Source organism: Podarcis muralis, chromosome 3 (assembly GCF_964188315.1).
Source record: "Podarcis muralis chromosome 3, rPodMur119.hap1.1, whole genome shotgun sequence".
In the NCBI taxonomy this organism is placed as follows: Eukaryota; Metazoa; Chordata; class Lepidosauria; order Squamata; family Lacertidae; genus Podarcis; species Podarcis muralis.
This window is the reverse complement of record NC_135657.1, coordinates 38,278,375-38,291,305: the sequence shown is the minus strand read 5'-3', so window position 1 is coordinate 38,291,305 and position 12,931 is coordinate 38,278,375. Positions and strand designations below refer to the sequence as shown.

The 12,931-nt window shown below is 47.4% G+C and overlaps 1 protein-coding gene across 5 annotated transcripts in view; it reads left to right on the top strand.

Annotated features, from left to right (window-relative positions):
* Positions 1-10,674, top strand: part of SLC29A1 (solute carrier family 29 member 1 (Augustine blood group)) — a 90,624-nt gene extending 79,950 nt beyond the window's left edge. For all 5 annotated transcript variants that reach the window (XM_028724365.2, XM_028724364.2, XM_077925661.1 and 2 more), the window contains exons 11-13: positions 1,298-1,383; positions 6,517-6,716; positions 9,242-10,674. In XM_028724365.2, the coding sequence (XP_028580198.2) occupies positions 1,298-1,383; positions 6,517-6,716; positions 9,242-9,353 (398 nt within the window). In that variant the 3' untranslated portion in view covers positions 9,354-10,674. The remainder of the gene's footprint in view (positions 1-1,297; positions 1,384-6,516; positions 6,717-9,241) is intronic.
* The last annotated feature ends 2,257 nt before the right edge of the window (positions 10,675-12,931 follow it).

Here is a 12,931-nt window from a genome sequence, read left to right as displayed (position 1 = left end):
GGTCATGTGGCCAGCGTGACAAGCTGCATCTGGCGAGCCAGCGCAGCACACGGAACGCCGTTTACCTTCCCGCTAGTAAGCGGTCCCTATTTATCTACTTGCACCCGGGGGTGCTTTCGAACTGCTAGGTTGGCAGGCGCTGGGACCGAGCAACGGGAGCGCACCCCGCCGCGGGGATTCGAACCGCCGACCTTTCGATCGGCAAGTCCTAGGTGCTGAGGCTTTAACCCACAGCGCCACCTGTGTCCCATCATCAGCTGTAACCCCATAAAGCAGCCTTCCCCAACCTTGTTCTCTCCAGATGTTTTGGACTACAACTCCCATCATACCCATCCAGGGCTGATGGAAGTTGTAGTCCAAAACTTGTGAAGTGCATTAAGTTTGAGAAGGCCGCCATCAACTGTGGGTAAGAGCAGGAGGACTGGACAGGTTTAGCCTGGAGAGCTGAAAGACTTTGAAGGGAGGATTATCTGTTGGAAGAAGAATATTTGATCACCAACAATGACTAGGGTCTGAAAATTAAATGCATCCTTCCTGTTCTAAGTTTCTACATCCTGCTTGGACAAAACATGCACATTTTCTTATTTCTTCTTACTATACCTCTCTGCATTTACACCATGCATGCATGCTACAACAGACTCTGTACAATTATCGACAACATTATTTGTTGGGAAAGGAATAGCAGAGGGCTGTGACAATCCATGCATATTATATAAATAAGTTCTCATGAGCACTGTGCATGAAAAGTATGCTAAAGAAGGGAGTATGATTTCACAGTGGAGAACAGAGAAGATTTCAGAAGGTGTCTTATCGGGGTAGGAGGAAGCTATGCCCACCTCCTCAGCTGCCTGAATTCAACTCTCTTCGAAGATGGAGCAAACCTTTTGCTGCTTTGATAAGACAGAACAGTATCGAAAGGGAAAGAATGAAGGAAATTTCTACAACCACCAAGTCCTGGATGCGGGATGCTCTTCCCCCAGTCCTTAACCTACTATTTTGGGAGGGGTTGTGGGTTTTTTTTCATGTATCTCAAAGGGCTGAGTTTTCTTCACCACTCACTAGTGCTCCCATAGTGACTGGGTACAGAAACAGACTGACCCATGGCTGCAGGGCTCCTTTCATCAGCAGCATGTTCCATGTTCAAAGAAGGCGGAAGTGTGTGGCTTACATGCACCTCAAGCATTCCGTACCATTTGCCTGGGCCTAGCCCCTGGGGCTTGCTGTCACTCTGTTTGACTATAGCAGGGGACTGAGGTCCTGGAACTGATTCCTCCTCTCCACTTCTTTCTCTCTTCAGCTGATTACTTTATCCCAGTCTGTTGTTTCCTGACGTTTAATGTCTTCGACTGGGCAGGTCGGAGCCTTACAGCTGTCTGCATGTGGGTGAGTATCCACTAGAAAGGCCATTGGTATTGGCTTAACCGGACAGAGCCTACCCTTCCTAAAGCTCATTAAACAAGTTAGCACAACAGCCAGTAATGTTTCTGAATATCAGTTGCTAGAAACCACAGGAGGGAAGGGAGCTCTTGTGCTTGAATCCTGCTTGCGGGTTTCCCATAGGGATCTGTTGGCCACTGAGAGAACAGGATGCTGGCCTGATCCAACTGGCTCTTCTTCTGTTTTTATCAAGAAAAGGCATGTTCATGTGAAGTCAAGCTGGGATGGGTAGAAAGTCGATTGGGATCTATACTTGCTGATTTTGAGGGAGATTGGATGGGCAAAGATTTCTGGCTTGCAATTGTTGAACAATGGCAAACAACAACCCTACCCTTTGCAAGTATATTTAAACTGCCGAAATGAGCGAACCAGGAATGGGCTTTTAGGTGAAAGGACTGTGTGCTGAGTTCAGTTCCAGTACTGAAAAACTAAATTCCTAAAGTGTGCTTTGAGGCACCCCGTTCTCTTAATTTTAACTGCGTCTTTTGCTCTTGAGTCTGTGGGGTTCTAGTGAAAACACAAATTAGATCTGAGAGGGCCTGAATTCTACAGACCCCTGAAGCAGGGGGCAGAAAAAGGATGTCCATATACTGGACCCAAGTTGGATACAGAGACTCAAAAACAGCCATTTCCCCCCTACTTTTATATTTCATTTTTTGGGTCAGGCTCCGTTGGCTTTTTAGAAAGTTCTTGTCTTTCCATCTGAGATATGCGTGTATTATTTCTTCCAGTGTTTTTTTTGCCTCCGAATGAGGGCAGATGGATTCACAGTTTTGTATAGAGTAGTAGAGAATAGTAAGAGCTGAAAATAAGTATCTATAGAGAGAATATGCCACAAATGGAGTTGAAGGAATAGCCCTCACAGCACACTTTCCCTTGCTTCTTGAAGTTGTGGTTCATATTAAGATGCCCCTCTGACTGGATTGAGCATAGTCAGTTTCACCTCATGGTTCTCTGCAGAACATGCAACATATTGGCCTGGCATCAAGGGTTGACATGGGTTGGGCATCTGCCAAGGGGTCACTGCCCACAGTCTCACTGGATCCTCTGCTGCTCTCCATCATTACAACCAGCTTTATTGTTCAGCTCTGGCCCTGTAGTTCTTATGTTTTAAGGTTAAGGAGAGGCAAGTTGAGCTGAGCTGCCTGACTGTCATAGAGCAGGAGATGCCAGGCAGTGACAGAGGGGTGAGTCAATGTGTGTTGTGTAATCTTTAAGGTACCACAGAAGGCCACAGTCGCTGTGGAGAGGAATAAAGTGTCTGGGAATAGGGAAGGAAGGGGAAAGGGGTGTAAAGGAAGAGACTTCAAAAACAGGAGGGAAAGTGGGAGGCAAAGTTGATTGCTTGGCTAACCAGAGACATGAGCAACCATGGAAAGAATAAGAAGTGCAGAGGTGGGGAGGGAAGAGTCAAAGACAGCTCATGGTTTTGCTTGGCACATGAAAGAGGCACACCTCTGTGTCCCCCGCCCCCATGTATGCGGCTTGGAGAAAAACACCTCACCGATTGCAGACTCTAGTAAACAAGCCCACGCTTGCAGTCTCTCAATGAGCAGGCTGTCTGGTACAGCACAGAGGCGGCGTGCTGGGGGCCAGTCAACAGAGAAAGGGCTCTGGCAGCCCAGACCAAGATCTGTGGATGGAGGGTACAGAGAACCCAAAGATCAACCACCTTCTTCTCGAGGGTTGTGAGAAACAGGTTTCCTCTTGGGCCCCTCTGCAAGATGAGCACCTGCACTACAGCTCACCCCTTTGGCCTAGGCCCCTGCAGTTCAGATAAATATATTGGTGCACACCAGTAAGAGACCCCATCCTGGTCTGAGTCAATAGACCTCTGTGGGAAGTCCAAGCCCACACTTCACCTTTTGCTTCTCTCTGTCTGTTGGCTGCTCTCCCGTTTGCCAGGTCTCTGAACAGTAGCCCATGCAAAGAGATGCTTGCAAAACAGCAGTGTGGGAAGCCTGATGCCACAGACTGCCTCTTTGTATGTGGTTTGAGCCTCATGATCCATCCAGGCCCCTCATTTCCTCTGGCAGATCCATTTTCTTGCTGCCTCCTCTTTTGGCAGAAATAATAGTTGTGTTTGTTCGCCACAGCATGGTCAACACCGAGGTAGATGGAGGGCTGCTCGCCCCACTGTTATTGAAGTGCCTGCATATAGGCCCATCCAGCTTCTCGTGTTTTGATAAGGGACCAGTGCTAATTTGGCAAACTGGGACTACTTAAACCCCCAGGAAGTCTAATTCTGGTCTTTATAAGGTCATGACCCATTTGGTGGAAAGTTCTCCAGTAAATCAGGACTAAGAATTTGACCTCTTCTATGGTATATAATTCTGCCTTTGTGGGTGATTCTCCCCCCCCCCCCACCACCACCCATTTTCTGGAAAAGCTGGGACATTCTGTTGAAGTTATAAGGAAAGCTGTACTGAATCAAGCTACTATGGTAAACCCTACAGATGGGGACAGCGTATACCAAAAGACCCCTTAGCAGTTGTGCACACTAAGCCATTTTGTCAACATAGGCAGTATTTTCTGGCTCTTATTAGTATTGTACATGGAAAAATAATGGAAATAGTTCATAAGAACTCTCTCTCTCTCTCTCTCTCTCTCTCTCTCTCTCTCTCTCTCTAGCAATGTGTGTAACAGTTCAACAACATTTTGGGTGACTGCCAGTAGCTCTGTGTGTGTGAAGCTTTCTTGAGGATTATGCAGTCTTACAGCTAGCCGTATCCATTTAATGTGGGGATTAGGCAGGGGAAGGGAGAGAGAAATGATGGCAAAAGAAGGCAATTTAAAGGTCCTCTAGCAGTCCTGAGCAATGGAGAACCCAGTTTAAAGTACTGTCCTGAACTCTTATCTGTATAACAAGAAGAAGGGAATTAAAGGATCACCTGACCTGTTTCAATCAGGAGTCATGCTTATAGCTATGAGGCAAATTACAGGCCTCATGTTGTCATTGGAAGCCGCCTTATATGGAATCAGACCATCTAGCTCAGTGTGGCCTACTCTGACAGGCTTTGGGTAGGGGTTTTACACAGCGCTGGTACTAGGATTTTAAGCACACAGTTTTCCTGCTTTGCAGCTGAGCTATCGCCTTTCCCCAAAGGCTCAGTCAAGAGAGCTAGGCTGCAAAACATCTCGAGTTTAGATTGTGGATATGCTGTTGTCAGCCAATACTAAGGACGTTCTCTTGGGAAGCCTTTGAAGTAGCTGACCTTTGTGCATGGGGTAAGGATCTAGAAAGTCTTTTGGAGACTAATGTGAGCATTGCAACACGCAGGCACTTATCGAGGTTTTGCCAGGTCCCCTTGCCAAAGCTCAGGGAAGGGTGAGCTGTTCCATAGTGCGTTAATGTTTGTGTGAGTGGCTTTTCCAGCTGCTTTCTTTGCCACGTATTGCATCTGTGGAATTATTGTGCAGCGCTTTGCCATTGCCAGCGACCCAAGCAATCCAGGGCAGAAGCGCCCAGCGGCTCTTTCGATCATTTTCCTTTGCTCTCCTTTTGCTTGGGCACAGAGGAGTGTGTCTGTGGAGCTCTGCACAAGTTCTCCCACTTTGGTGGGAGGAAGTGCCCAATGAGAGGGGAAAGTGGGAAAACCCTCAACTTCCAGATGTCCTTTGTGACCTCTGTGGAGTCACTTCTCCCCGTGATTTGGCCGACAGACTGCGACTACACAGCCTAAGGATGCGTGCGAGGAACAGACTGTTCTCTCTGGTGTGTAATTTCAGTGGGAAGATAACAGCAGTTCACGAAACAGAACCCACAAGGGTATGTTGGTAGACTAGACTGAACATACATGAGATTTGCTGAGCACATCTGTACCCTCATGGAAACGAATAGACCGAAGGCTCCATGGGGCAGGGACTCACTTTGTATGTATGGGTTGTTGTTTTCCTGATGGTTGCTTTTGGCTCAGGCACGACTTTGTTCTCTTTTCCCTTAGGATCTTATTGTTTTTCTTAACTCCAGTTATTATAAACATTTCCCGCAAAATAGCTCCTTATTGATGTTTGCAATAAAAACAATTGTGCAATTTCATATATTTAAAAAAAATTGTAACAAGATCACTTTTATATGTAAAAACAGTTTCAAATCTAGTACAGGTACAAACTAGGATAAAGATGTTCAAAACAAGAAATAGTTTTGTCAGTTGCTTTGGTCAACTAAATCACGACTAAACAAGTGCTGCTTTAAATACAGAATAATATTGGGAGCCCACCTCCCCATTCAACAATTGCAGAATTAAGAGCACAGAGCTGCAGTTTGTACTGTTGTATATTCTCAGTCAACCCAGAGAACAATATGTCTTCCAGTGAGCAGGGAGAATAAGCAGGGAGATTCTATGGCATGGAGCCAAACAAGACGTGACATAAAATGTGTTTGATGTTAAATGTAACATGCATACTCTGAAATATACCTATCTGTCTGCTGATGCATCTGATAAATACCAGGATTTCAGTAGAAAGGAAGGGGAGTTTAGCCCTTACAACTCAGTTGCAAAACTGACCAAAATTGCTCCTCTGAAGCTACTTGCACTGAGAGGAAATACCAGCAGCTTACTACTGTCAGGGACTGGACTGAAGGGGATGAGCTTGATGATGAATGCTGGAGATCTCTCCCCCCCCCCCCTTCCTGAAGCTTCCATAGAAGAGGAAGGCAGTATTGAATTACAGCAGTGGTTTCAGGAAGGTCACAGCTCAGAGACAGGTGAACAGAAGAGTTGGGAGAAGAGGAGGAGGAGACAGAGACAGAGCAGCCAGGTGACACGTTATCACTGGAGAGTATTTCTGACCCTGCTTCTCCCAGAATTTGGCATTCAGTGAGAGTGCAAGAGCAATTAGCCCCTGGCGGCCACCTTAAGGGGAAGGGCTGTTGCTAGGGAGAGGGGAGGAGATCAGTTGCAGCAACACCATTAACGGGATACAGACTGCATTCCTTTGTCTCTCGCCATGATGATTGAATAAACTCATTGGTAAGAACTCTTCCTTGTTTTCTCTGCTTCTTGCTGCCACCGGGGGAGGGATAGGATTCCCCAAAGCCTGACAACTACTAATTTTCTTCTCCCCCATTTCATACAGCCTGGGAAGGACAGCCGCCTGCTGCCCATCATGGTGGTTGCCCGTGTGGTCTTCATCCCCCTCTTCATGCTGTGCAATGTGGACCCACGCAGACACCTGCCTGTCCTCTTTGCCCATGATGCCTGGTACATCGTCTTCATGTTCTTCTTCTCCATCTCCAATGGCTACCTGGCCAGTCTCTGCATGTGCTTTGGACCCAAGTGAGTAATCACCTGAGAGGAAGGCAGGCCTGAGCAAAAAGGCCAAACTTGAACTCTTGCCAGACTCTGCTTCTCCTGCTCTATGGGAACTGGCATGGAGTTTGCCTGAGGGGCTACTATTGCAGCCCAAATTGCACTTGACAGTCATTTACCACAGAGGTTTTCAACCTTTTCAAGTCAAGTCAAGTTTTCAGCCTTGACCAGCTACATTTTTTCTGTGGCACCCCTATGGGGCTCAGGAGCCCAGTTGTGTCACCCCTTGCCTGCAGAGCTGGCAACCCCTCACCCCTTTTCGAATACCCTCCCTTGTGGAGTGTTCCTTCAGCCTTCTCTCCTCTCTCCTTGGGAGTCCTCTGCTCTCTGAACTGCACCCCCTGCCCCAGATAGAGGTGCCTCCTCACACCACCCCTCAAGAGCCTGGGAAGAGGATGCCCCCAACCTTAGCAACCTGATGGAGGCTGGCCAGAGGTGAATGTGAGGCCAGCACCTTACTCACCTTGGCAGCCAGCAGCGGGCCCCGCTGGGCTTGCATGGCAGAAAGGCTCCCGCCTTCAGCATCAGGCACTCAGCTCCCAAGCAGGTCTTGCACACAGCAAGCCCAAGAAAGGCCAGCACACTGCCTGCTTGGCCTCCTACCAGTCTGTCCGTTCCCAAAAGCAAGGGCTGGTGGACTGGCTGGCTGGGCTTCCTCACCTGCTTGCTTGCTTCCTCCTTCCGCCTCTGGAGCTTGTAGCCAGGGCTGCTGCAACAAACAGCTGTGCAAGCCTTTGGGAGGCAGAGATGTGAGAGGAAAAGAGGCCATCATTCAAGGCACCACAGGGTGTCACGGCACATTGGTTGAAAACCACTGGTCTACCACATTGGTCCCCAGCAATTTCCTTGGGTTCAGGGAATTTTTCACAGCAGGAGACTGCCTCCAACCACCTGGCGAAGCACAGCATTGCCTCCATCTGAAACCACTTCAAAATCTAGGGCATTGTAGATAGACAAGGATTCTATTTGTATCTGCCTCATGTTGCTTCATGTTTCGGTCAACCTGTGTGCATCCCAATCTTCCACACTCTGCAAAACACTAGATCAGTGGTGGGGAATTTCTGTCATGTGGGGCTAATTAGGTCTTCCATGCCTTCTCGTTTGGTCTGTGAGGCCATTGCAGCCAAGCCACACCCACCCACCCTACTGAGCTGGGGGGGGGGGCAGTTGTACAGTTGTAGGCACTGAAGAGCCTGTGCAAAGTGCTGATCCACCCACCTGTCAGACACCTGATGTCACTGTTGCCAGGTGACCTGTATTTTTGCCTGTCCTTGAAATCAAAATGTGCAGGTAAAGGCACAGCTTGCAAAGCACCACCAGCTGATTATTGGGCCTTGTGAGGCATTGTTTGGGTGTTTCAATGATAGCCTACATCATAATAATAATAATAATAATAACAATAATAATAGTATGATATTTTATTATGATGTAATGATCTCAATAATAGCCAAAATACGTACAAAATGCTTTTGTTTTGTTTTGGGCAACCCTAAAATAAGCACACCCTGAAATAAGCTTTCAGCCTCCACCACAAACAATGAATGTCAGTACCTCCCGACTTCCACTAGGTGGTGCTGTTTTACGCATGGCACTGCCATGTCATTAACAGTCAAAATATGTAGCCAGTCAAACACCACCCCATCCAGGCAAGCAAGAGGCTTTATCAGAGTTCAAGGACACATTACAGTCATGCAAACAAACAAGTTGATGAGGGTGTGGGAGAGGAACAGTGATGTGGCACGGCTGGGGATGGGTGTGGCCTGGTGAGAGGCCCTAGGGCCAGTTAGAGAGGACTGAACATTTGTCCCCCTGAAGATTCTTCACCCCTGAGGTAGTGGCGCAGCAATAAAACTGCTAGCACATTTGCAAAGCTAAGCAGGGTCTGGTCCGGTTTAAAATTGGATGGGGCACCCTGTGTTGAGATTCCTGCATTGCAGAGGGTTGGACTAGATGGCCCTCGGGGTCCCTTCCAACTTTACAGTTCTATGATTCTAGTTAATCTTAACCATCTATAATAACTGCCAGCTCCTTTCTAATGCTTGAGTCCCCAGCTTCAGTCCATCAACCAGATATGCCAAGGTGGGAACTGCATGCAGGGTTTGTGCTTCCCTTGAGCTCCCCTTAGCAGCCTAATGTTGGGCCACCTCTGCATTTCTGGTTTGGGATGAGCAAGCTATTGCCCGGGTTTTTGGCACAGCGCTGCCCATGCGCTTGGCACACTGGTGCCTACAGAGTGACGAAAACAAACGAAACCTTAAAGGCAGGCCTCTGCCCCAAGGTGCTTACACTCTTAAATGGGAGAGGCGAAGGGAAGAATATAAGCAAGCCCAGCTACATGCCCCTGGCATCTCCGGGCAGAGCTGGCACGCCTGCTGTCTGAAACCCTTTGTTGGGCTGGCTCACTGAAAGGACTGTGTGCAAGCAGTTGGTGGCTTGGGTAACGGGGTGTCGACCCTGAACTGACCAGGTTTTCTCCTTCCTTCCCCCACTAGGAAAGTGCTGTCCCACGAAGCAGAGACGGCTGGGACCATCATGGCATTCTTCCTCTCGTTGGGCCTGGCCTTGGGGGCTGTCCTTTCCTTCCCAATCCGACTAGCCATCTAACAGACACACTCTGAGTGCTTTGCGGGCAGAGGATCAGCTCAGAGAGGCCACGGTGCCAGGGAAGACGTTTTGCCTGCTGCCCGGGAATTCACTGCCTTAGCTGACTCAAGCACTTCTTGGCCTGCAGTGGGGCTGCGCTAGCGGCCTGGCTCTTCTTCTGTGCAATACGCCCAGCCTCCCCATCTTTTCTACTGCCAGCTGTGAATGACCTCCACTTCCAAGGATTGTGCCAACCCGCCGCGCTCCCGTTGACATCGGGATGTTTGTCTGTCCTGCCTCCCAAACCCAGGACCATTTACCGTGTTTCCTTATGCGGGGACTGGCTTAAGAATGTCTGCCCTACTTCTATTTTTTTTAACACCATTGCAGTCTCCGCTGCTCCGTAAAAGGGATTCCTCCCCTGCACCTCACTGCCACTTCAGTCTCCCACCCCTGCTTTGGTTGGAAGGACTTGCTCCTAAGTGTCCAAGCTTCTCTGGCGTCTGCTTTGCTATCTGATGGGGGAAATCCCAATGTTTTGGCAATAATTACAGGTTATACCCAGAGTTCTGTCAATAGGGTGTCCTGTCCTGCCTCTGGAAGGCAACCCTTCTCTTGAGGTGGACTTCTGGCACTCCCAAGCCACATTTCCCCAAGGCATAGCTGGTTTCTGTCTATGAAAAGAGCATGGTAAGAGTGCCAAGTCCGAAGAGGAGGACCTTGGCTACTCCTGACCCATAACTGGTGGAAGTGTGTGTGTGTGTGTGTGTGAATATATATATATATAGAATATGACTGAGCAAGCCAATGATGGAGAGTATTGCTTTCAACAGCCATAGTCCTGGAGTCTCGAATTACTCCCTATTACTTTGCCTTTGTAAATATATGTGTGCATTTGCCATTTTGTATACAAACAGAACATGCCCCGGTTTTAAAACTGCTTCCATGTCTTTGACAACTTTCTACTCACATGGTCACCAGGTGGCAGCACCGAAGGAGTGCATTTTAATGCATGGAATTCAGGAAATGCTATAGTGGATGGCAGATCTCATCCCATACCCTCCCCTGCCCTGGTTGTTTAGAGCAAAGGCCCAAGGCACTTGCAATCCATTCTCAGCTTGTCTCCTGCCCTCCTTGAATTTATAAAGCTCAGGATTGTAGTTGTTTTGTTTGTACTCTGTTAAAAAAAAGGCAATGCTTGTGATATATATTTTTTATTATTTTTTTGGGGGGGAGTAGTTCGTAGTCCACTAGCGTGTGGAAGAGATTTGTATTATTAAATTAGGAGATGCATTAAAATAGGACTGCTTTTTTATAATTAAAAAACATGCCTGGAACCTTATCTTGTGAAAGGTGTGGAGTAAAGTGTATGGGAGGTAAAGGTTCGCAATGAACAGCACATTCCATATATGCCTGCAGAGAAGTTCTGTTGTAAGTGTGTATAAAGTAAAGGTAAAGGGACCCCTGACCATTAGGTCCAGTCGTGGCCGACTCTGGGGTTGCGGCGCTCGTTTCGCTTTATTGGCCGAGGGAGCTGGCGTACAGCTTCCGGGTCATGTGGCCAGCATGACTAAGCTGCTTCTGGTGAACCAGAGCAGCACACAGAAATGCCATTTACCTTCCCACCGGAGCGGTACCTATTTATCTACTTGCACTTTGACGTGCTTTCGAACTGCTAGGTTGGCAGGAGCAGGGACCGAGCAACGGGAGCTCACCCTGTCACGGGGATTCGAACCACTGGCCTTCTGATCAGCAAGCCCTAGGCTCTGTTGTTTAAACCACAGCGTGTGTATAGGACTGCAGAATTGTTAATTATTAGAATGGTTAAATATGAAGAGGGAAATTAGGGCAAGAGCACTTGGATGAGATTGCATCCAGCACTTGGGTGAGAGCACAGCCAAACACTACTAGAAGAAATGACCAGACCTGTTAAAAGTTTGATGGTGTGTTGGCACTGAACGAACTACAAGGACTGAGTTATGTTAAATGCTCTGCAGGCGGTTTGCATCTTGAAACTCCCTCCTCCCCTTTCCCACTACAAAGAACAATGGGTGGAGAGTAGTTCGAGGCAGAATGTCTTGCCTGCTCAGCTCCACTCCAGAAAATAATGCTTTCACAATTTTTCCACTAGTTACTGCAATTTTGTATCTGGAAACTTCAGCTGGTGGGTGGGGGCTGGAGGTGGTACAACATTCAAGGGGGGAGGGGGAGAAGTGTTAAGTATAAGTAGACAAATGTCAACTACAAGAGGTAAAGCTTTCCAAACATTGCTTGTTATTGGCTTTGGCTTCTGATGGCAATAGTAGAACTAGAGCACCACCTGTTGGCCATATTTCTATACTGCAAGGCAAAAGTTGGTTTTTAAAAAAACTCATTCTCAAAATATATTTCCCTGAAATTTTATATCTGAGCAAACATTTGAGTCCCATTTTAAGACGGCTCTATGATAACCTTGTTGAAATGTAGTGACCAAAACTGTACACAGTATTCAAAGTTTGACTGAACTATAGATGTTTGTATATTGGCGTTATGATATGGACAGTTTTGTTGTTGTTCCCTTTCTTAGAGATCCTAGCATGAGATTCACCAGTTCAATATTTTCATGGAGCTATCTACTATGCACCAAAGATCTTTTTCCTGGACAGTCACTGTCTGTTCCAATCCCATAATAAGCATCCAGGTAAAGTGAGGATTTTTTGCCCCAACTTTACACTTTCTTACACGGAACTGCATTTTTCACATTAATAGCCATTCACTCAGTTTGAAGAGATCCTTTTGGAGCAGAGCAGTTTAACATTCAATCTCTCTTCCCAGGGAACTCTGGGAGTTGTAGCTTTCTGATGGGACTAGGCGCCTCCTAAGAACTCTCAGCATCCTTAATGCGCTACATTTCCCAGGATTCTTTGGGGGGAAGCCATGAATTTAAAGTGGTACGATGCTACTTTAAATGTAAAGTGCAGATGGGGCCATTGTTAGTGGGCAGGAGATGCCATTTCAAATTCCTACTAAGATATAGGTGGCAGCAGTAGAGTGACAGTTTTCCCTTGTATCTATTTTGTCTCTCACATTTATATCCCCCGCCTCTTCCTCCAGGGATTCCAGAGTGGTGGGCACATGATAGCACAAGGATGAAGTTACCCCATTTTATCATCCTCACAAACAGGCCTGTGAAGCAGGCTAGGCTGAGAGGTCACCCACAGTGAACTTTGGGGCCACTTTTGAACCCTCTCATGGCTTGCTGGGCACCTGGCCAAGGCAGCCCCTCTTGCTTTTGCAGCACCAGTTACACCAGGGGTTGTCAACCTGGTCCCTACCGCCCACTAGTAGGCGTTTCAGGATTCTGGGTGGGCAGTAGGGGGTTTTACGGCACTTGCTGAATCCTCCTTCCATCAAGCGCTGGTGGGCGGTAAGGAAATTTTACTATCAAGAAAGATGCATTAGTGGGCAGTAGGTATAAAAAAGTTGACTACCCCTGAGTTACTCAAACAAAAATTTACGATATACGATATACAATATCTTTATTGTCATTGTCCCATGCAGAACAATGAAAAATAACAATGAAAAATAAATACAATTACAGTGGTTCCCTCGGGTTACAT